The sequence below is a fragment of the Odontesthes bonariensis genome, chromosome 3, assembly GCF_027942865.1.
Source record: "Odontesthes bonariensis isolate fOdoBon6 chromosome 3, fOdoBon6.hap1, whole genome shotgun sequence".
Taxonomy (NCBI): domain Eukaryota; kingdom Metazoa; phylum Chordata; class Actinopteri; order Atheriniformes; family Atherinopsidae; genus Odontesthes; species Odontesthes bonariensis.
The window spans coordinates 16,073,218-16,096,602 of NC_134508.1; the positions used below are offsets into that span (position 1 = coordinate 16,073,218).

The following is a 23,385-nucleotide window of genomic DNA, read 5'->3' on the forward strand; positions in this document are numbered from 1 at the left end:
GTAAGGCAACAGGAGCTCAAGATTAAGTAATTCACTTTAACCAGTACAGATTGTAGCCTTAAATCATTACCATCCACATAAGGGATTAAGGCTGTTGATCAGCAAAAATGCCCAGATACCTTTTTAGAGCAACATATAATTAGGTACAGAGTACATGTTTAATAAAGTGTGAAATGTATTCCATATCTTTTTTTATCTCATTTTGTTTCCACTCCAAAGCCATAACTATATAAAAATAAACAGTTTTGACATAACTGAGAGCTACAGCGTCCACTTCCTCCTGAGAATGTTGTCTGTAGACGTTGCTGGTGGACATCCAGTTGTCATATCTCTTCTTCTTCTTCACACTCTTACCCACTTAAGACATGAGGTTGGCACTAATCACTGGCCTCTCTGTGCCCTCACTTACAAACACACTTGCGCTGTCCCCTCACACACACACAAATCTGTACAGTTCCTTCAGTTATGATCAACTACTCAATCACTGTTATAGAAAAGCTTAAATGTCCCTTATCATTTTTTTTATTTAGTTGTGGTCTGCTGGGACTTATGTCTTCCAATGTCCTCTAAATAATCTACTTTCCTCCATTTTCTTATATCCGTTTGACTCACATTAACTTAGATGAATTAAAATGGGATGGGAGGCCTAGTTATGTGGCATTACTGTTGCACTGCTGTAAAGACTGTATTGAGCCTAACTTTGTCTTTTCTGTAGATGGGCCTAGAACATGAAGAAGAGAAACTAGAGATCAAGAGGCAGGTATCGGAGTTGACCTTATCCCTGCAGGAGCGAGAGTCCCAGATCAGCAGCCTGCAGGCTGCGCGTCTCGCCCTGGAGAGTCAGCTGCAGCAAGCCAAGACTGAGCTCGAAGAGACCACTGCTGAAGCTGAGGAAGAGATCACCGCACTGAGGGTAAGATGAGCTTGTGCAAAATGCATGCATCATCATTATCATTCATAGAGAAGGTGGACATACAGTCGGTGTCTTTAGTTTTATGTCTGCAGATTTTGAACGCCGTCTATCTCAACTAAAGCTGTAGCAATGCACCGTGGTGCATCATTATATGTGGTATTCAGGCATTTGGTTAAATTCCTGCCATTCATTTGCTCTTTTTGTTTCCCACAGAACCACAGAGACGACATTCAGCGCAAGTTTGATGCTTTGCGAGACAGTTGCTCAGTAAGTGCTTCCACAGGCTTTTGTCTTTGCTTGCAGCAACCGGAGTAATAATTGTTTGAAGGTTTCGTAAGAGATTATCCAGTGTGGTTATTCCTGTGTAAAAGTTCTGACGTGACCACGCAATCCACTGAACCAAGGCTTTTGGCAACAAAACACAGTACTGCGTTACTTGGTGAATGGCGTTTATTAGAGATTTTTTTCATACAGAAGGATAATATTGATGTGACCGGTGAGATTTTACAGGTAGCAAACTATTTATTAACCTGGTGTGTCTGATGCCAAAAAGCATTTTCTGTTTCATAAGGCTAATAACAATATAGACTTTCTTTTAAGATTTGATTCAATTTGTTACTGTAAAGATTGATATTGTTAATATAGAAATGTTCAACAAAAGCTCTCAAGTTGGGGCTAAAACATCTAAGAATCCTTAAATGACTGCTTTAGTGATACTGCAGGTTCTCAGCTCCTACAAGACAAAGATACGATCGATGCTCGTTAGACAGGAACTAAATCTACCATCACTGTGCACGTATGAGCTCTGCACAGATGTACTATGACTTAAACAAATACAACCGTTATTTCCCGCCACCACAACCCATACTCGCCACCTTCCGCTTCCACGTGCAAGGCTGGCTAACACCTCTGCCCGTTTGTTTTGCCTCAGGTGATCACTGACCTGGAGGAGCAGCTTACGCAGCTGAGTCAGGAGAACGCTGAGTTGAACCGCCAAAACTTCTACTTGTCGAAACAGCTCGACGAAGCATCGGATGAGAGGGAGGATCAGCTGCAGCTCAGCCAGGAAGTGGACCGTCTCAGGAGGGAGGTGGCTGACCGTGAAATGCACCTCAACAACCAGAAACAGGTAATATACATGCGATTAAAGTACATCAGCTGCTTCCCTCAGGTCAGTCAATAAGGAGCAAATATGTGTATTTTGTTTAACTGCTCGGATGTTGTTCGGTATAATTTCCCACGTAAAACGGTGACATTTAAATTAAACACTGAATTCAAAGCCACATAATTTATGGCGTGACATTTTAGTCTCATAGCTCTTAGACTGTGTGCCGTCAGTGAAAATGCAGGGACAACAGCCACGTGGTACAGCCAAAAGCTGTGAAAGATGTTCCCTTCAATCTGTCCTTTCATTTATGCTCTCAGAACATTGAGACACTGAAGACAACATGTAGCATGTTGGAGGAGCAGGTGGTGGAGCTGGAGTCTCTAAACGACGAGCTGCTGGAGAAGGAAAGGCAGTGGGAGGCATGGAGGGGAGCTCTGGAGGATGAAAAAAACCAAGCCGAGAGACGCACCAGGGACCTGCAGAGACTGCTAGACAATGAAAAGCAGAACAGGTACCACCCAAGTATTTATATTTTGAAGTTTATAAACACTTGTGGTACATCATTATGAAACTTGATATTGTGCTTTTCAAAGGCTGCGTGCAGAGCAGCGCAGCAGCGAGTCTCGCCAGGCAGTGGAACTGGCAGTCAAAGAACATAAGGCTGAGATAGTAGCCCTACAGCAAGCTTTGAAGGAGCAAAGACTGAAGGCTGAAAGTCTTTCTGACACAGTGAGTCCATAACCTTTGATTTAACTTTCATCCTTTCTTCAGTTCTTTACAATTAGCGTCTCACTTTGTCCTGATGTGTTTTATGTGATGGTTGGATGAGCTCAACACTCTTCAGCTTCAGAAAATGCGTGAATGTAGAAATGCAAAGACATTTTTAAAAACTCAGATTTCGTGTGTTGAAAATACAAGACCAAGGAATGAATCGTCACATGTAAATCGAAAACATTTCTTCCAACATTTTCACCGTTTTTAGCTCTGATTTCACTGATTTCAAAACATTAGTAATGAAAGTAGTATCGTCGCAGTAAAAACTGCTGCAGCACTTTTCATTTCTTGAGATTTCGAACTGCCGTCATCTGTTAGGAAGTGTTGCAACAATTTGCGTCATTTTGTGTTTTAAAATTCATGAAAGTGTTTGCTGAATTTGTTATGACTCGTCTATTTGCCTGCGTTTGCTTAAGTACGTTTAGCTCCCTGTTCGTCTGTACCTTTTGTTTACTTGAAATGTGTTTGTAGCTGGCCGGTGTCGCAAACTGACTTCTGCACATGTGTTTTGACAGCTCAATGATCTGGAGAAGAAGCATGCCATGCTGGAGATGAACGCCCGCAGCTTACAACAGAAACTGGAGACGGAGAGAGAACTGAAGCAGAGGCTGATGGAAGAGGTAGAAAGTGCAATCAACCAGTGCTACACATTTAAAAGGTGGCCACCTGGACATCAGATCTCCCTTTTTTTAAATATTTGTTTGCTGGTTCCGACAGCAAGGAAAGCTCCAGCAGCAGATGGACTTGCAGAAGAGCCACATTTTCCGTTTGACCCAAGGCCTTCAGGATGCCCTGGACCAAACTGACATGCTCAAAACTGAAAGGACAGATCTGGAGTACCAGCTGGAGAATATACAGGTGCTCGGTGCAACACCTTTGTAGTAAGACTAAATACAGGAGGACACTCTCTGTTCGTATGCTAGAATAGTGTGACTGATACTGGCGGCAAGTAACAAGTTTTCTCTGCGAGACTATGGTGATAAACCCTGATTTATGTGTTCCCAAGGGTACTTCTTTTTAAAGTTAAGTTCAAAGGCATTTCCTTCTCTGAGCATCTGATTTCCCTTCCTACAGGCTGTATACTCCCACGAGAAGGTGAAGATGGAAGGCACCATCTCCCAGCAGACCAAACTTATTGACTTCCTTCAGGCCAAAATGGACCAACCCACTAAAAAGAAGAAGGTCTGGGAAAATATTTAACAATGACTCTGTACAAACCCTATTAAATTTATAACCAGCTTCAAGGAGTCAAACGTACGTCTTTAAACGAAAAGAAAACGTTTATGAACCGTTTCCCCTCTGTACAGGGTATATTTGGGCGGAGGCGGGAAGATGTAGGCACCACAACTAATGGGGCACTGGCTCCACAGGCCCAGCCTACTGTTCCCATGCAGTACAGCGACATGAAGCTGGCTTTGGAAAAGGAGCGTTCACGATGCGCAGAGCTGGAAGAAGCTCTGCAGAAGATGAGGATAGAGCTGCGATCCCTCAGAGAAGAAGGTAGGGTCAGAACTCTTTCAGCAACTTTAAGATTACTGGCCTGGCCTTGATCTTTTTGCTGACCTCAGACTTGTCCATTGCGGTTTGTGCGTGTTTGCTGTTGTTTACATTATACATGTTATAAGTAGCTTGAATCGGCAGCACTGTAAGAATTGAGTGCAGCGTCTAAGCCAAAGAAACCGCACAATATGTCTCAGCTATAGTTTTGTTCGGTCATTTCTGGCTGTGTTGCTTCTCTCATGTCATCTGAACCCCACCCTTGAAAAAAGTCACACAGACATACAGCTCATTCCTGCACTCACACATACACATTGAGCTGCAGTGAAGCATGTGATGTTAACATGTTAAACAAGGCTAATGAGTGTTTTATTTATCGTTTTGTATTTTGATACATATATTTTTTGTATTCCAAATTCAATGTACAAATATTCTTAAGAAATATTAGTTAAATACTCTTTACAAGGTTATAAATATATTATAGTCTGTTATAATATTGTATCAGATTCTAAGGATTGATAATATGACATTGATTTTGTTTATCGCAGTATTGAAACCGGATTTAGTGACAGAACTAGCACTTTTACTGGACCAAATATAGCAGGATCTCTGATGGGTTTTATAAACATCTTTTGGCAAGCTGAGTTGTGAAACACTCCATTTAGCATTTAAGATTTTTGTCAACTCTCGATATTGGTCCTCTTAAAGAAATTCTCAGAAAACGTGAAACCTCTGTCTATGGAAAGAGATGTTTAGATTGTTGTTTGGATTAAATCAGAGATCTTGTACTTTACCTTTTTGGGATTAGTAAACTATTAATTACTTCAATTATGTTGCAACATATCAGTTAGACCTATCCAGGGTGTACCCTGCTTCTTGCCCAATGACAGGTGGGATGGGCTCAAGCCTCCCCGCGACCCTGAGTTAAATGAAGCAGAAAATGGATGTATGATTGGATGGATATCAGTTATTAGTCGTTATAAAGGAATTAATTGTGCGCTTCTACTTCTGTACTGTTTTTTTTTTTTTTTTGTAGCAGAGCTGAAGAAGCCTCTAACTGAACACATTTACCAAATGCTCTTGCTGCATTACCTAACTCTGCCACCACCCATGAGCCTTATTTCAACCTAATTTCATTAGTTTTTGGTTTTGAAATGGAGCCAAATGTTTTCCAGCCTAATAGCTGCTGTTCTAACTTTTTTTTTCTTCTCTTTTTATCTGCCTGTGGTGATGTAGCGGCTCATTTCAAAGCGCAGGAACATGTGGCTTCCTCCACGCCAGCACAGGCTCGACATCAGATCCTAATGTCGGCCATTGTCAAATCTCCTGAACATCAACCCAATCCAAGCAGCCTGCTCAACCCTTCCACTCGCTGCAAGGAGACTTCTACACCTGAAGGTAATTGATAGAAATATACTGAACTAGTAAACAAATGCACAGGTAAACTATAGACCGACCCCAAATAATTGGCACAAATTTAAACCACAGATTTCTTGTTCTGACATTGTGCAGTTTACCTCACAGGAGCGTTCAACCTTATGCTAAAAACTGACTCATTGGTCACTTGTTTTGTTTATGTGGTGTGTTGTATGTGTATTCTCTCAATGGCCAGTTTCACAAAGCAGGATTATGAAACAAACATTGTTGGATAACTATGCTCAGAACATGTTCAGCCTGGGAATGACTAAACCAGAAACATGGACTGACTTTGAAACACACAAAGATTCACTAGTTATCCTTAGGTAATCCTGCTTGGCCCTGTTTCACAAAGTAAAGCAACAGTGTATTAGGCGGGTGACACAAACGGGGGCTAAAATCTATTTTTACTCCGGTGGACACTGAATCTTTGCATCTTATATTATCACTGCGTAGCCTATCTAGTGTATCACACCCAGAAGTGTAAACAACTCATCACTTGATAAGCTCTGTGGAAAAATCAAATGCAAGCACAAAAGTGCTGCATTCATATGGAAATGTAAAGCACGACACACCAGCCCAATCACCTGACATCACAGGATCCATCAGAAACCACAAAAAAAGACGGATACAATTTGCTTTGTGATTCAGGTTCCTTAATGTCCATGTTATTTTGCTTGCACCTAGCTATTATGAGACTGCTCTCTCCTTTCTGTCTCTTTCCTGTTGCTCCTCACAGAAAAGAGGAGGGTCACATTTGAAAGTAAGTTAGCAGTCACAGCAGTGTGTCTATTCAAACACATGAGCTCATCCATTGTACATACATGCATGCTATGCTGTGTGCACACATGCTCATTATCACAGACACTATCCATCTGTTTTACCGTCCATTTCCCAACTGCAACTTGACCAAAGACTTTGTTCTTACTGGCCAAGTTTGACGTGATGCTATGGTCTCTTTTCTCTGTGTCATTCCTGGAGTCATAATTCAGATAGCATATGGTAGCATAGGCAGCTTCTCACCCAGAAACACTTTGATACATTCCATGCTCACTGGCTTGTAAAATCTGATTTGATTTGGCTATTTTAAGGTCCTGGAGCACTCATTTATACCTAATATCTGCAATCGAGTTCACCAATTCATTATTCAAATTGCCCCATACTGCTTGGAAAGATGCATATAAGATTTTTTTTTTTTTTTTGCCGACTGCTGCAGTGATTAAAACTGTAATAGAATATTATGCTACCAAATTTCCCTCCTCTTGTGAACTCCTTTCCCTGCACACTTATTCTACCCTTTTGCATTTGCATTGCAGAGTTTGGCCGTCGTGTGAAAGAAAGGATGCACCATAACATCCCTCATCGTTTCACCGTGGGCCTCAACATGAGAGCTGCCAAATGCGCCGTCTGCCTGGACACTGTTCATTTCGGAAGGCAGGCTGCTACTTGTCTAGGTCTGTATAGTCCACTGTAGCTGGGCAGTCAGAATGTGGAAGCATTTTAGAGGTCACTTTATTGGATAGCTCTAACTCAAATGCTGGAAAACGCTCTTGTACCACAGCCCTCACATGGTGGAATCAGATTTTGACTAGGATTATAGATCCCACTGTTCAAAGCCCTAGATTAGATCAAGAATGTACAAGTTTGATGCACTCCCAAACCAACAATGTAGTGCTAGAACAAAAGCATGTCTTGTAAAAAATGAAAATCGAAAATGGGAGCATTCATTTAGTAATGATCAGTTATTGTCTTCGCAGCAGAAGAAATGATGATAGTGTTTTTAGCCCTCTCGCTGTCACATTACAGAGTGCCACACCTTGTGCCACCCTAAATGCTCGCCGTGTCTGTCAGCCACCTGCGGCCTGCCAGCTGAGTACGCAACTCACTTTTCCGAGGCACTGTGCCGAGAAAAGGCTAACTCACCTTCACTGCAAGTCAAAGAGGCCAGCGGGCACGTTCGCTTGGAAGGATGGATGAAGCAGCCGAGGTAACAAAGTCTTTTACCGCCACATTGAACGTGCGTAACATGTTACACACGGCACCGATACTTGTCTGGTTTTTAAAACGAATTTCTTTACATAGAAATGGCAAGCGTGGGCAGCAAGGCTGGGAGAGGAAATATGTGATTCTCGATGGAACCAAAGTGTCCATCTATGACACAGAGCCCAGGGAAGGTCAGCACGATGACTGAATTTTCTTTATGACATTTTAAACTTGATAATTACTGCTTCGGTATTCCCTACGGCAGCTTGTCATAATGTAGATCATAATTAAAATCAAGCTCTTTTTTTTTTCTACCCTAGATTGTGTAAAGGCTGAGGAAGAGTTTGAGCTCTGTTTGCCTGATGGAGAGGTGACCGTTCATGGAGCTGTCGGGGCCTCTGAGCTTATCAACACTGCCAAGTCAGGTACCGAATCGGCACCAGCTAATCTTGATGTACAACATACAGTATTGTAAAACTTTAAATATACTGTATCATCCTCTATAGTAACCTACCCTTCATATATTTGTAATTCCAACTAACGCAGTATTTAAGGAAGAGTTCTGCTCAGCTGTGATGTCTGGCTGCAGGCAGAGTTGCCAACTGATTCGTCTTTTTGTGCTTTATCACAGACATCCCATACATTTTAAAGCTGGAATCCCACCCCCACACCACATGTTGGCCAGGCCAGTCCCTCTACTTCATGGCTCCCAGTTTCCCCGACAAACAGCGCTGGGTCGCAGTGCTGGAGTCTGTCGTGGCTGGTAGCCGTGGCTCTAAAGACAAAGTGGATTCCGATGCTGTAAGTATCATTTGTGCATTTAACATATTTATATTGATAATTGTTTCGGGTTTTATGGGGGTCAGACATTAAGCTTACTTTTGTGTATGAGTTGTGACAGCAGCCCAGTGCTGCCTTTATACTTCACAAGCTTGATTATTAGGCCCGTAACAAGTAGTACCTCAGCCCAATGGTGGTTGTGTTGTTTGGTGTGAAAATTAGGTAAGATGTATTGAATACATTCATTAAACATCAGCCTGTGCCTTCACCTCTTTTTCTTCCCCTCCCTCTTCTCTCTCTGTTTCTGCATGTTCTCAACATCCACATCCTGTATTTCTTTGTTGTCCTCGTCTTTGCTTATGTGATTAAACCGTCTGGGTGTGTGTTTGTGTGTCTATCTCCATTCAACTCGGTTATGTGGATCATGTTGTAGGCAGGTGTTTCTAAAAGACAGAAGAACCTATCCCCTCTGGTTCAGGTACAGTAATAAGCTGCACGACTGCTTGGGCCACAGTCAACCGATCGACTGAGCATGCAGTTGCTGTGCACAGCTACGCATATGACACTGATGCATTTTAGTGCAGATCAGTTACTGCACTAAAGTTGCTGATCATGGTCAGCGGGAACAGCTGTCCCTTGAAAAATGGCTCAATTTACTCATAAACTTGCATAGTGCATGGGTGTAAATAGGCTGCTGCACACATTTGACTTGGTGTCCTATGCTGTCATGCATGCTTCTGCATAAGCAATGCACTGCCCCCCCCCCCTTCAGTGAAACATGATATACACATTTAAGCGTTTGAGCTTAACTGCAGACATCAGCTGTGCTCACATGTGAACTTTCTTTTGTTTGTGTTTTGCAGCTTTTGCGGGACATTATTATTTATCTCTGCTGCTCTGAATGATTTTTGCAAATAGTGTTATTAGATTATCCCTAAACTCTCATGTCAGCTTGTCCAAAAAAGTGTTGCCTTTTCCTACTAAAGTATGAATCTAAAAGTTGAGCTTATTGCCTGAAAGCAGCCCACTGCATACAGTCATGTGAAAAAGAAAGTATGCTAACTATTAATTGTCAGGTTTTACTTATCCGGACATGATAAAGTTGCGTAAATACAGCTTCATGAATAACAGCACATGACATATGTCACTGCTATTTATTGAACCATTTGTAGAACCACTTTTAGAGGCAATAACTCGAAAGTAATCCTTTTCTGTAGGACATAGTTGTGGAGGAATTTTGGCCCCCCAAAATAGATGTCTCGCATCTGACTCGAGAATACTTTGGTATACAGAGGAGTTCATGGATCAGCTAATTGCTATAAGATTCCCTGGTTCTGTGACTGCAGAACCAGCCCAAATCATCACCTCTCTACCACCATGCTTGGCAGTTGCTATGAGGCGTTTGGCAAAAACCAAATGCAGCATGTCTGCACAAATACTGTCTTATGACCAAACATCTGCACCTTGGTCTGGTCTGTCCAAAGGACTTTTTTCCTGATGTCTTGTGGTATGTTCACATGCAACTTTTCTAAGCTGTGCCGCCATGCTCTTTTCAAAGAGAAGAAGCTCTTGGGGTTTTTGCAGTTTCTCTGTGCCTTGCAGTCTAACCTCGGGGTCATCTTAGTGGGACGTCCACTCAAGGGCAGTTTGAAGCCTGTCTCGTTCTCACTTTAGAGTGATGGACTCCAAAAGAGACTCAGGACCCTTTCCAGATTGACGGGCAGCAACGATTGCTTCTCTCAGATTATAGCTGATGTATTTTGTTCTTTGCATAATGTTAACAATCACCCGATTGATCCAGACCAGCTGCCCAAACTTCTGCTTTGATATACAGTAGGTGCTCCCACTTGCTGAAAAGCAATTAATAAAGTTTGATTTGCTGTATCTGGCTGCTACGTACCTTCTCAATTCTTATGGACACAGTAAGGATGTACATTATGTAGTTTTTCCACACTACTTCTGCCTTTTGGCTTAGTTTTTGGTTTGATAATTGATAAACACAGTATAATGTGTTGTTCATCTGAGGTTTCTTTTTCACGTGACCAGATCAGCATTGCATCCATATGTTATTGACAAATATCTCCTCCTTAACCACATGGCTTTAACATGTTGCAGCGGCCTCCAGGCATCACACAAGACTTTGCATGCGCGCTGAAGATTTTTATTAATGTATTCACAAAAAAAGCTTTATCAACTGACACCAATGGTTTGTGTTCTAAAGACTTAAGGCTACATTTACTGGGAAAATAGCACTGTGACCCAAAAATAATTAGCATATTTATATAATATATCAGCATATTTACACAGCATTACCATGCTGATACCGTGGCCACAAACTTAAAAAAAAAAGTCCTGTATGTGATCAAACTAGAAAAGCATTTAATCTATACATAAAGTTGATTTAGGTCTTGCTTTCCAGTTTTCTATTTTTTTTTTTACTTTTTTTTATTTTTTATTATTATTTTTTTTATAAAATGTGCTGTACTACTACATTTGCCATACTGGTCAACAGCAGATATGGAGTTTTCAAGGCTCTGCTGACCGTTTTGAAATCCTTATAAGTTTCACAAGTTTTCAAGGACAGAAAATGGCAATTAATTTAGCACAGCACCCCAAGTATATGTTCAGGGGGAGATTACACTGTGTAATGCTCTCTTTCTCTCTTTCACATACTCGGGATGGATATCTCGCCTTAACTTTTTATTTTCTGAGCAGTTCTGGCGGGATATCCTCCACAGACGTTTTCTTTTCCACCGCAGCTTTCTATCAGACTCAGAATCTCTGCTTCACTTTCTAATTCTTCCTATCAGCTCATTTTGACTTCCAGATTCACTCACTAAGATGCACATTTAAGAATTTAACTCCAATGTATTCCTTGTTAGCTGACAGTATACCAAACTCTGTGGCCATGGTATAAACAACATTTACCGAGACTTCCTTCTTTTAAAAAATGTTATTTTCAGATAATTCAGTTGTGTAAACACTTACAGTAACTGTTTTAAGAAGTTAGAAATAATACTTTACCTAACTAAGATATGAGTTGTTTGGTCCAGACATCAGCAGCCTGTATGTGAATACAGCCAAATGATATGAGTGCTTTACTAATTTGGTGTTTGTGAAGGCTGTCTGGCTGTCATCCTTGCTCTGTTAGCTTGTCTTACTAAATGCCAAAATGATTTGCAGGAAATCTTTTTAACCGGTCCCCCTTTCTGGTTTTTTTTCCTTTTTTTTTTTTTTTTTGTTTCAATAGAAACTTCTCGGCAATTCTCTGCTGAAACTGGAGGGTGATGACCGTTTGGACATCAACTGTACTCTGCCTCTCACTGACCAGGTACATGGCAAAGGACAAAAGATTTGCACCGTAAACTGAGACACGGGAATATAAAACATTTCATCCTTGTGGTTTGACAGTTTCTCTCACTGTTACATGACATGTTATATCTTTTTTTTCTCTTCTTTTTTTCGGTCCAGATCGTCTTGGTTGGCTCCGAGGAGGGTCTGTATGCTCTGAACGTCATAAAGAACTCTTTGACCCACATTCCTGGCCTGACCTCCGTCTTCCAGATCCAGATCCTGAAGGAGCTTGATAAGCTGCTGATGATCACTGGTCAGTAAATGGAAGCTGCCATAAGTATTTCTAAAGAAATATTCATTAATCATTTTAGTTTTTTTTATATCTAGCAACTCAGAAAGGATCCTCTGTTATAAATATTCACAGTAGCAGCTGTTTATCTTCTTTTTTTTTTTTTATTATTTATTTTTTAGAACCTGCCACACCACATCCACTTAGGAATAAACATGTTTTGTGGAAATGCTCTGAAATATACTGCTCATTTGCTTGAAAATGTCATGCATGGTGTGATTGATGTGTCACTCAGGGGAGGAGAGGGCTCTGTGTCTGGTGGAGATCAAGAAGGTGAAACAGTCTTTGTCACAGTCCCATCTCCCGGCTCAACCTGACCTCAACCCTTTCATATTTGAGACAGTCAAAGGATGCCACCTCTTCTCCTCTGGAAAGGTGAGTCAGATGGTCTCCTGCACAGAATAAAATCCTTCTGGAGCTGCACTCAGTCACAGTTAATACGCTGAGCTTCTGAATAACAACAATGCAGCGAGCTGTCTAATGGCAGATATTTACGGCTCTCCTGATTCGAGTTCTTTCTTTGCAGATTGATAATGGGATCTGCATCTGTGCCGCCATGCCTAACAAGATCACAATCCTGCGACACAATGAAAGCCTCAACAAGTTCTGCATCAGAAAGGTGAATGAGCCTTTAAGGTTCATAGCTCGTAGATGGTGTGTTTGCGGGTTTGTTTGGTGGTGTGGATGCTAGTTGTGAGTTGGAAGAGATAGCTCAGCTGACTTTGTTCGTATTTGCAGGAGATTGAGACTTCTGAGCCTTGCAGCTGTATTCACTTCACTGGCTACAGTATCATTATTGGCACCAACAAGTTCTATGAGATCGAGATGAAACAATACGTGCTGGAAGGTAGGCTGTTATAGTTTAAAGTATTGTTTCTTGACAGCCAAATGTTGTCCCATCAAAGTCTAAAGAGGTGCGATTCTGTCGCTGCCTCGTTTCAACATTCCCCCCCGAATGAGCCGACTGTCACTGATGATTTCTTTCTGCAGAGTTCCTGGATAAAAACGACGTTACGCTAGCTTCGGCTGTCTTCGCCGCATCCTCCCACAGCTTTCCTATTTCCATCATCCAGGTCACCACAGCCCCGCAGAAAGATGAATACCTGCTCTGTTTCCATGGTTAGACATTTATTTGAGTGGGCACACATGTAGAGCACATCATTCACCCAGTTGAGCACATTGGAGAGGAGAAGCTTTTGCTGATGATCAATGTTTATTTTCATTTCTATTGAGATTGTGCTTTCAGTTATGTTTACCAATAACTGCTTTTTCTTGCAGAGTTTGGTGTGTTTGTGGATGCATATGGCCGCAGGAGTAGAACGGATGATATCAAATGGAGCCGTCTGCCTCTCTCATTTGGTTAGTGTAAATCTTTTTTTCTTTTTTTTTTTTCTTTTTCTACAAGAGAAAATGCATGAATGAAGTAAGTGGTATGTTGGTGTTTCAGCTTATAGAGAGCCCTACCTCTTTGTGACCTACTTCAACTCTCTGGATGTTATTGAAATTCAGGGCCACGCTGCTCTTGGGTAAGATTGTTCTCTTTTTATTTGTTTTCCCATTTGCTCATTTGAGTGCGAAGCTTCCAAAGCTACGCCGTCGTCTGAAGGGTGCTGTGTTTTTTTTCTTTTTTATAACGAGATTATTATTTTTTTTTTTCATTCCTTTGTCTTTCAAGGCCACATTCGTATGCACACTTGGACATCCCAAACCCTCGCTACCTTGGCCCTGCCATCTCCTCGGGGGCCATCTATCTGGCTTCGTCCTACCAAAACAAATTGCGGGTCATATGCTGCAAAGGAAACCTGGTTCAGAGCCAAGAAGGTGGAGATCTTCAGCGTAATGGCTCCGGACGCAGGTAAGAACACACAAAAACACAAAGCCGCCTCAGCTCACAATCGGCTTCTGTTATCTTTAATTCTCTTAGGTCTTAGTTTTGGGATGCATTTGATCCACAAGGCACCTCCTCAACTCTTTCCTTATTTTGTTTGTTCTGTGTCTTAAATGTGACTCGGGCACTAAGCATCAAAAGCTGGCAAGTAGTGAGAGCTGGCATCAACTGTGGAACCAAGTCTGTGATGTTTATGAGACTTGCTGACTTCAATTCTATTCGACGTTTTTTTATCAGTTTGAGACTACTTTCTGTAGGCATTAATAAATTATATTCATTCCTTCATTTTTCTGTTGAAGGAGAATAAATCAGAATAACACCCAGAGGGAAAAATGACAATTCATTCTGTTCAATGAATAATGAATCTGAAGATAGAAATTAAATCTTGAGATAAAAGTAGAAGATTAATATGTTTTTTTTTGTTTTTTTTCTTCATATTTCTTCATTCACTTGAACAACTTAGTGAATCATTCATTTATGTTTTAGATGAGGTACGGTCTGCTCTACTAGCTTAAAGACTGTGTTGTGAGAGGTTTCTAAGAACACTGTCCTCGTTTGTGTACACTGGTGTTGAGGGGTCACTGGGCTTAACTGGCACTGAAGGGCACAGGTTGGCACCCACAGGGGGTGATGGCTAAATTACTCTGATGTTTCGACTTGTTAGAAAAGAAAGTGACACGCTCATTTGTTGTTTTTTATTTTTTTGCAGGAAGAGGGGTTCATTCTTTATCTGTAATAGATCTTAAGACGTATCTTTTTAATGTTTTTTTTTTTTTGGTCTTATTTTATGGCCTTTGAATCGCCTCCTGATGATTGTTGAGAGGAAATTGCTGAATAAAGACTTCCTCTATTTCCTGAGACTGGTCTTTTACAGTTTGACTGTCCGTCAAAGCTTTGCTCAGAATATCAGCCCCTGACTCACCCCTGTTACCTCTAATCACAATTGACAATGCCAACTTTGTTAAACCTGTTAGATTAACTGTGAACTTTTATTGAGAGCTCATTATTCTCACCTCTTCCTCTACGCAACCTGGCTCCTACAGTGCCGAGCAAAGCCTGTAACCTGAGACACAGAACATATTTCCCTTTAACCAACCTCGTGGGCATGTCTTTATGCCTTGGTTCCTCACTACAGCCCTAACAAGCGTGGGCCTCCCTCCTACAATGAGCACATCTCTAAAAGGCTTGCCGCCAATCCTCTTGTCCACGGAGATCCCGGCACACCTCACCGCTACAGAGAGGCTCGCACGGAGTTTCGGCGAGACAAGTCACCCAGCCGCCCCCTGGAAAGAGAGAAGTCTCCCGGCAGAATGCTTGAGAGCCGGATGGGGGGTTCTCCTGGCAGGGCCATGGCTGACCCCAGGTTAGAGCGTTCCCCGGGCAGGGCTATGGTAGACCCTCGCATGGACCGCTCCCCGGGCCGCATGATGGATGTTCGAAGGGAGAGGTCTCCTGGACGATTCGAAGAGCGTCAGAGGCTTCATACCGGTTCTGGACGCACGCCCATAACCCCTGTGAACAAGGTTTGTCATTTGTGCCCGATTCTGCTTATTACATCAGTGTGTCAACACATTTAAAGGTATCAGTGATCCCTAACTGATCCCAGCATTTTTTTAAGGGAATTCTATTTCATTTCTACCATGAAACCTGTGTGGTAGATTTCTGTTCATTTGCTATAAATCTTAAAAGGCAGATTAATCCTTACCCTGACTTTGTGGACCCTGCATCATCATTTCATATGGTCCAGTGCTTTGGTTTAGCACCAAGTAGCACATGGTGGAATGTTAAACCCTTGTTCCCTATCACATGTTAAACATCAACATAGTAGAACTGTCAGTGTAGAGGTTATTATGCTGGCATATAGGCATGGATTGAGACTAACAGATTTTTGTTCTCGTCAAATTAATGTGTGCACACATCTGAAATCATTAGCTAAACAATAGTCAGCACTTGTCTATGTACCTGAATTTACCTTTATCCTTCAGGTGTGGGACCAGTCATCTGTTTGAGAGGCAGCAGAGCCACATATACATCATGGACAGAGAAATTCATCTTTGGAAAGACAAAGGACGAAGCAGAGAAACAGTGAGATGTCACCAACTCATGATGAAACACTGCCACACATCTGTTTTTGCCTAAACTGAAAGACCCAGACAGGAAAACAACTGTAGCTGTCAGAACATGGAGCGTGAACTAGCGAAAAGGAAGAGACGTCTATAGAATCAGGTTATTTTTTCAATAAAGAACAACCGAATGCCATATTAACTACCTGAGAAGGTTTTTATGATGTTTTTCAGCACGTGTTCTCTACTCTGAGTAGGGATTCCTGATTAGATACAATTTCTTCTACAAAGAAAAAATCTGGGATATGAGTTGTCAGGTTTAGACTTGACCCCGGTGGGTTTTGCTAGTTTCACCTAACTTCAGACTGTAGTGATCAGAAGAAATAAGCACAGCCGTAGCAAATTGGTTGACTAAAAATAATGCATGTAATTAATGCAACTTGGCTCCTTTTCCAAGCTGGACTCTGTCCACAGTAGCTGCAGATCAGGGCAGACGTGTAGCAGGTCACCTGTTGGACATCCAGCAGTACCTCTGACTCCACCCTCGCGCTGACGTGTCAACACACAATCAGCATCGGCTAATTACAATCATCTTCGGCTCGGCCGCCTGTCTGGCATCTGCTGACAGGATCTAGCAGAAGAGCAAATAAATTTAGTGAAAAAAGGTAAATGAGTGAGCCCTCCCTGAACCCCCATCGCCTCCCAAACTTCCCTGTGGAACCACACACTAGATTATTGTCTGCCCCCGAAAGGTTGACACTAAAAGTGCACTACCCATAATCCCCAGCAGCAATGGAGCAGGACCTTTCTAATCCTTCAGAACGCAATCTGACTGTAAATAGACAAGACATAATTTTATATATATACTGAGAGGGAATTTCAAGGCTGGACAAGCCGTGTCTATTTTTGTTAAAGAAAAAAGTGATAAAGTGTCCTCTTGAATGTCTGATGAGTAATCTTTTAATATGTCCTGACGTCCTTTATCAAGTGAGTGATTGTATCTGGATCAAACTCGTTTCTGCTTTTCCATCCATCAGAGGGGATGGGGGATTAAAAAAAAAAAAGGAAAAGAAATCATGATTGAAGCTTACAACATAGTACTTGAGCATTTCTTTTTGTACTGTGTCCCTTAATGTTGTATATAACCCAAAAATGTTAAAGGTGAAGATGAAAATAATCTTTGTTTTTCTCCTGATTCGTAAATGGCATGGACATGTATATCTGAAATGAAACGGAGTGTTGTCTTCTGCTTCTGCCTCATTGGGTTATAGTTCTATCCCACAATTTACCAACGAAGCACGTGGAAATAATATCTTCTTTCATTCAACTATTACCTATTTGCACATTGAATTCATGTGACTATTGTTACTAAATCTCCTCTTTTTTTTTTTTTATTTCACCAAGACACTCTTGGCAAGTTAAGACATGAAGACTAATCTGAAATTCTGCCAAAATCTGAATTATTTGGGTCATTTTTTACCAGGACGACATTTATTTCTGCATATTATGCTCTGACCCGTGGAAACTGAAGACTTTGTTTGTGTTTTCTAGTCAGGTTCTTTGAATGTAAGCAGGTGAGATGCCTCACTTTAACTTGCCCAGTGTGTCAGTCGACAGTAAGACACTCGGAGAGGAGGTGTTTCTTAAACTTTGACTGGCTCTTTAACAATCTTAAAAAAAAAAATGAATAAATAAATAAATCCTGAATGTATTAAAACCGAGACGATGGAGCGGACTTATTGGTTTTGAAATGTTCAACAACATCAAAAAAAAAAAAGAAGAGGATACCAAATGCAACGCACATTTTCATTTGGTGTCTACAGGACTCTGTACAAAAGGGTTATACATCTTATTTTATTTTATTTTTATATTCTTAATTTCCTTATGCTTTCACATGATCCTGATCATATTGCTGTAACGCTGGATATGATATTGATGTCTGCTAACAAATGTTTAATTAGCGTTCTCTGTAGAGATTTTGTCACAGAATATTAAATATTATAAGCATTGTCTTTCACTTGGAATGTGTGCCTTGTGGTTTGCTTTTTTCCGATTATCCTTAGTATTAGACAAAGAACGCCACACTGTTTTTAAGGTAGAGGGGGGAGAGGGCGGTCACAGTTTGGAGCTTTTTTTTTTTCCCTCCTCCCTTGGGCTTCCAGACTCTTCCAAGACTGCAAATGAAATGGCCATTTGTCCACGTCCACTGTGTTAGAAGAGGCTCGTCTATTTATAGGTGACTGAATCGCCTGCCATTCCAGCTACAGAGACCGCAGCGGCCGCTCGAGTCCAAGTCGAGCCGTGGAAGAAAAGTTTTCAACAATAGCCCCGCCTCGTCGGTTAACAATAACTCATCTAATTTTGACCTCCTTGTACGCACCACGCTGTGAGATGACATCGACGGCAGCTGCTGTAAATTCATCGTCAACAGTGTGTTTGACAGCGAGGGGGCCAGAGAGCAAGGAGGCTTTCAGCGCCTCTCCTTATATAGATCGCACACCTGTGGCCCTCACCTCCTGACCTCGGCCCGTTTAGCTCATTTTCACACACTGTCGCTTTCCTTGACCAGGGAGCTGCAAGTGACACTGGATGACTTGTTAATGGCGCATAGAGACGTGGCACATTGTAAGGATGTATCCCGTGTCGCACTTCAGCATGTCACACTTACTGCTGTTGACATTCATGAGCTTTGTTTTCACAGACTCTGCGATGCGAACAGCAGTGTAGTGCTCAGCGGAAGATTGCAGACATCATTTGATGCCTTCCCTTTGCTTGCCTGTGCACTTCATTGCCTGTCATTATTTCATTTATACATTTAAAGCATCCTGTCCATCTGTTTCATGACAGGAATGGCTGCCCCGCGGCATTGCTCCAGTAGAGGAGAGATGAATGGAATAGAGAAAGACAGACACTTAAACATCAACAAATGCATTTACCTTTTAGGTTAGATTAGGGCATGCGTACAGGCTGTGTTACTGTAACATGGCTCTGGGGGAAGAGAGTGAGAGAGATGAGCCGGCACCAGTGATGTGAAGAACCCGATGAGAAATATGAGTAAGTTTGGCTCTCACTCAGTCCTGACAGGTCACTAAATTACACTTAATGAGGCGGTGATTTTCAAGCACTCTCATCTTTTCTTATTTTTTCTCTGAAATGAGAAGAAGACATGATTGGCGCACTGATCAGAATATCAAATTATGAGTTGATTATAGTATTGTGGGTGAGAGTTTGTGACCCCAGGAGCTGAATGCTATAATAATCAGTTTTTTTCAGAGCTTTAATTATACGTGTCCATCTCTGAAGTCTTGTTTTTTTAACACAAAGTTCAGCTAGGTTTATGAAACCAAGAGGGGATTTAAATAATCTGATCATAGAATATATCATCCGACGTGAGCAAAACTTTTATTCTCTTCCCATGGCAGTGAAGAGAACACCATTTATCTTTTTTTTCAAAGAACAACCAGTCCAACGTTTTTGTTTTTAAACTTGTGCCATTTTCATTCACTAAAACTAAGGTTTGCAGTTTTGGCAGTGAAGACCGTACTCTGCAGACGGATGATGATGAAGCGCTTTAACCTTCTGTCGGCTCTTGATAGTCTAGACTACTTATTCTACTCTATTTGTCCAATGTCAGTCAGAACTACATGAGATGGTTCAGGCTGTGTGTGTGTGCTTGTTTTTGTTTGTTTTTTTGGGGGGGGTTTTGTGAGCAAGCGTTACCGAATGTGCTGTATGAAGCATCATTTACCTGTCACTTCCTAAAGAGGACATAGTTTATAAATATCATCCAGTGGATCCGTGGCTTGGGGCTACAAAAGGCCACCCACAATCTCCCCATTGTTCACTGGCATCGTTGTTGGTTTGACGTCCCACCCGCTCAACCATGGTAAGTTGATGTGTGTGCTGATGTTTTTTTTTTTTTTTTTTTTTCTGGTATTGAAGGATGCTGCTTTTAATTTGAACAGCTGGCACTGAAATAATTCTGTGCTGTAATTTGCATATCATTTATGAAAAAAGAGAGAAAGGATATGGCATCTTTGCTTTAATAAATGCTGTATGTAAAATCAGTTAACAGATTTTTATTTCACAGGTATAAGACTGGAGCTTAATTAAACTTAGCTAAAGGCTTAATGCATTTGGGGTATCCATTTTTTCCCCCCACAAATTTTCTCTCATTGAGCCATTTTATTCAGGTTTTCTGGCACACAACTTTACTTTAACAAGCGTCCATATTCTGCCTCATCTCTGCTTTTTTTTTTTTTTTTTTTTTTTTTTTAAATCTATGCTAATAGGCCCCCAAGAAAGCTAAGAAGAGGTCAGCAGAGGGAGCCAACTCCAATGTGTTCTCCATGTTTGAGCAGACCCAGATACAGGAATTCAAAGAGGTGAAAGCCGATCCAATGCACTCCCACAGGCTCACAGAATGACAAAAGAATGGACGAAATGCTGTATGAATGAAAAAGTTAGTTCACCATTTTGGGGATTCTGACCCGAGTGTTTCTATATTGATCTTAAAGGCAACAAGTTGAGGTCTCCAGCTACTTTCCTTCTTTGTCTTTCCATTTCCATTGTTCATTGGAACAGTATGTCCACCTGTCTATTTTCCTGCTGCTGGCTTCACTACAGTGAGACTTGTGGTATGCTGGAATGAGGGTTGCTGGTGCCCACACATTCAGACTTTGTCATCAGTGATTAGGCTGGAGATGAACTGCTAGGCATGCCCTGGATGCCAGACTGAGGGGGGATTGGCGTGTTATAAATACTTAACAGTGCTCATCCAGCTCGTGTATAGATCTGGCACACACACACACACACACACACACACACACACACACTGTAATCTAATGAATTGCCTTTCTTCCCTTGATTCTTGTAACAGTGGTTATTCTTTCAGAGGAGTTCAGAACATTTGGCTGCTCTCTGCTTGCAGCATTAACTAAAAATCACTTTAAAAAAATCATTCATGTACCTTTTTGTATGCTCTGATCTCAGGCCTTCACAATCATGGACCAGAACAGAGATGGCTTCATTGACAAGAATGATCTGAGGGACACTTTTGCTGCTCTTGGTATCCTTACATCCATATTCAGTTATCTTGGTGACCACTGTCTTTGTAAATTAATCATAAGCTAGAAAGCAAAGCAGATGGTGGATCAGCAGCATCTCATATTTTTCTAGCTATACGACAACTTGATCTATTCATTCTGCTCATGCTGCATGTTCATGCTGACTATTTGGTGCCGCAGGACGTCTGAATGTGAAACAGGAAGAGATTGATGACATGCTCAAAGAGGCTCCGGGCCCAGTCAACTTTACAGTCTTCCTCACCATGTTTGGTGAGAAACTGAAAGGTGAGGACGCATCTGATGCTAAGTTAACCAAAGAAAAATACACCTGAGTGAGGCAAGGAAAGCATAAATATAGATGTGGTTCGAGGGGGTGTGATGGTTTCTTTAATATACGCAGGTGCTGATCCAGAGGAGACCATCCTCAACGCGTTTAAAGTCTTTGATCCTGAAGGGAAAGGTGCGCTGAAGAAGGACTAGTAAGTGGCAAAGCACACCTTTTCCACCACGTCAGTTTGCAGTATGCAAAATCATTGTAAGCAGGGTCGCAAAGCTTTCCCTCAACATTTCAGGCTGTAATTGTTCACCCAAGTACAGATCTTTATTGTCTGCGCGTTTCCTTCTGGTGTGAAAACATTTTCTTTCCTTCTGCAGTGTGACGCAGATGCTAACAACGCAGGCCGACCGATTCTCTGCTGAAGAGGTATACTGTGGTCTTTTTACACAAATGATCACCATAATAGCAGATTGCTTTTGTGCACGTGGGTGAAATACGAGCACGAGCGTCAGCATGACGGCCGCATGTTTCCACGTCAGACACATTTTCACGCAAAATGTTTAAAACGCACACACAATCGGTGAATCATCCCACCCTTTTATGCAGACTGAGTGCTGTGTTGTTCGTGTGTGTAATGTCTGTCTTTCTTGTCGGGTAGATGGAGCAGATGTTTCTTGCCTTCCCCCCTGATGTGGCAGGAAATCTGGATTACAAGAACCTGGTTCATATCATTACTCACGGAGAGGAAAAGGACCAGGAGTAAGCCTTTATGCCCAGGTATTCATCCGACCGGTGACCCAGGGCCCATGAAGAAGAAATGGACTATATACTCAAATTGTATGTTGGCTTCATTGTTTCTCTACCGTGACACCCAAGGAGGATCCTGACAAAATGTTCTTTTCGAGGCCCTAAAAATGGACAATTAATAGCAACGGTACACTTTGCTGTCTTGCTCCCACTCCCACTTTGTCCTCAGTACATTTCATCATGCTTCTGAGAATAATTAAATTATTCAATCTCCCACTTTGTACACTCGGAAGCAGTTTTCATAACCTTGTATTGGGTTTATGCATGTCAGTCTAATAAACCTTCTCAAAGACAGCTACCAGCCTGCTTTTTTAGACTGATGTAATCTCAGCAGTCTAAAAAAGAACGAGTGTGAAGAAGACAAGACTATTGTTTGGCTACTGAAACACGGGGCTTTACTGAGACAAAGCCCTGTTGTTATTTTAGTCCTGTGCTGATGTGAGGTAGGTAATGCTATACTGTGGAGTTTGGGCTGCAGGCTCCCAAAAGGATACCGCCAAGTAATCCTCACCACCCTCACCTATCTCACTTGCCAGACCTTGGCGGGTGATGTAGGGCGGTGAAAACCCCTTGTTGTTTCAGCTGGAATGTCCGCAGCAGTGAGGAGAGCTGGCTTCACAAAGCCCACACTCAAGAATTGTCTTCTGTAGAGCAGTGGAGGTACATGGGGACGTGGTGACAGATGAATGTTTGGATCAACTTGGGTATTTGGGTTCATATATTTAACACAGACTGTGTGCAGTGAGAGAGGGGAATTTAGACGGGGAGGGGGGTACACCCATTGAGCCTGCTACATACACGATACAAGCATGGAAACGGAAAAGGTGGACAGGTTATCAACAGGCTACTGGTGATACTGGAGGAATTGATAAACTAAAAGGAGTGGATCTAAAAAGAAACTAAATATTGGAGTTAAATTCATTCTGTAACCATGCATGCTGGATGTATAGAATGGCAGTTTCCATATGATCCACAAAAACTGTGAAAGTAGTAATTTTGAGACAAAGTTTCTCTGATTCAACTGCAGGAAAAACACCAAAACAGCTCAACTAATGTTTACGTTGAGATGTTTTTAAAACATTTTGTTTATAGCTGTTTTCCAACATTTGAGCAGGACAAACCTGAAAAGTCTTGGATACACAAGATGGCCTCATGTAATACTGCATCTCA

The 23,385-nt window shown here is 41.7% G+C and overlaps 2 protein-coding genes across 5 annotated transcripts in view; both read left to right on the top strand.

The window, feature by feature from the left end:
- Nucleotides 1-18,089, top strand: part of cita (citron rho-interacting serine/threonine kinase a) — a 37,389-nt gene extending 19,300 nt beyond the window's left edge. For 2 of the 4 annotated variants that reach the window (XM_075460505.1, XM_075460507.1), the window contains 28 exons: nucleotides 716-913; nucleotides 1,127-1,180; nucleotides 1,845-2,042; nucleotides 2,339-2,532; nucleotides 2,615-2,750; nucleotides 3,311-3,415; nucleotides 3,513-3,653; nucleotides 3,870-3,977; nucleotides 4,103-4,295; nucleotides 5,529-5,690; nucleotides 6,448-6,471; nucleotides 7,025-7,162; nucleotides 7,515-7,695; nucleotides 7,791-7,882; nucleotides 8,012-8,116; nucleotides 8,323-8,492; nucleotides 8,905-8,949; nucleotides 11,722-11,802; nucleotides 11,943-12,078; nucleotides 12,350-12,489; nucleotides 12,641-12,733; nucleotides 12,853-12,961; nucleotides 13,105-13,233; nucleotides 13,393-13,473; nucleotides 13,562-13,640; nucleotides 13,790-13,969; nucleotides 15,138-15,525; nucleotides 15,988-18,089. In XM_075460505.1, coding sequence (XP_075316620.1) covers nucleotides 716-913; nucleotides 1,127-1,180; nucleotides 1,845-2,042; nucleotides 2,339-2,532; nucleotides 2,615-2,750; nucleotides 3,311-3,415; nucleotides 3,513-3,653; nucleotides 3,870-3,977; nucleotides 4,103-4,295; nucleotides 5,529-5,690; nucleotides 6,448-6,471; nucleotides 7,025-7,162; nucleotides 7,515-7,695; nucleotides 7,791-7,882; nucleotides 8,012-8,116; nucleotides 8,323-8,492; nucleotides 8,905-8,949; nucleotides 11,722-11,802; nucleotides 11,943-12,078; nucleotides 12,350-12,489; nucleotides 12,641-12,733; nucleotides 12,853-12,961; nucleotides 13,105-13,233; nucleotides 13,393-13,473; nucleotides 13,562-13,640; nucleotides 13,790-13,969; nucleotides 15,138-15,525; nucleotides 15,988-16,011 — 3,684 coding nt within the window. In that variant the 3' untranslated portion in view covers nucleotides 16,012-18,089. The remainder of the gene's footprint in view (nucleotides 1-715; nucleotides 914-1,126; nucleotides 1,181-1,844; nucleotides 2,043-2,338; nucleotides 2,533-2,614; nucleotides 2,751-3,310; nucleotides 3,416-3,512; nucleotides 3,654-3,869; nucleotides 3,978-4,102; nucleotides 4,296-5,528; nucleotides 5,691-6,447; nucleotides 6,472-7,024; nucleotides 7,163-7,514; nucleotides 7,696-7,790; nucleotides 7,883-8,011; nucleotides 8,117-8,322; nucleotides 8,493-8,904; nucleotides 8,950-11,721; nucleotides 11,803-11,942; nucleotides 12,079-12,349; nucleotides 12,490-12,640; nucleotides 12,734-12,852; nucleotides 12,962-13,104; nucleotides 13,234-13,392; nucleotides 13,474-13,561; nucleotides 13,641-13,789; nucleotides 13,970-15,137; nucleotides 15,526-15,987) is intronic. The other 2 variants (XM_075460508.1, XM_075460506.1) reach the window with 1 other exon arrangement.
- A 1,759-nt stretch (nucleotides 18,090-19,848) lies between these two features.
- On the top strand, nucleotides 19,849-22,509 carry myl2a (myosin, light chain 2a, regulatory, cardiac, slow). Its single transcript, XM_075460526.1, has 7 exons — nucleotides 19,849-19,951; nucleotides 20,358-20,450; nucleotides 21,058-21,133; nucleotides 21,312-21,416; nucleotides 21,532-21,610; nucleotides 21,786-21,834; nucleotides 22,067-22,509. Exons 1-7 carry the CDS (start codon nucleotides 19,949-19,951, stop codon nucleotides 22,169-22,171), a joined length of 510 nt encoding a protein of 169 aa, XP_075316641.1. The 5' UTR covers nucleotides 19,849-19,948; the 3' UTR covers nucleotides 22,172-22,509.
- The last annotated feature ends 876 nt before the right edge of the window (nucleotides 22,510-23,385 follow it).

Excerpts from the sequence above, each read along its gene's own strand:
- myl2a (XM_075460526.1), top strand. Across the intron at positions 21,134-21,311 it reads GGACACTTTTGCTGCTCTTG|GACGTCTGAATGTGAAACAG; the intron begins GTATCCTTACAT and ends TTGGTGCCGCAG. Across the intron at positions 21,417-21,531 it reads GTTTGGTGAGAAACTGAAAG|GTGCTGATCCAGAGGAGACC; the intron begins GTGAGGACGCAT and ends TAATATACGCAG.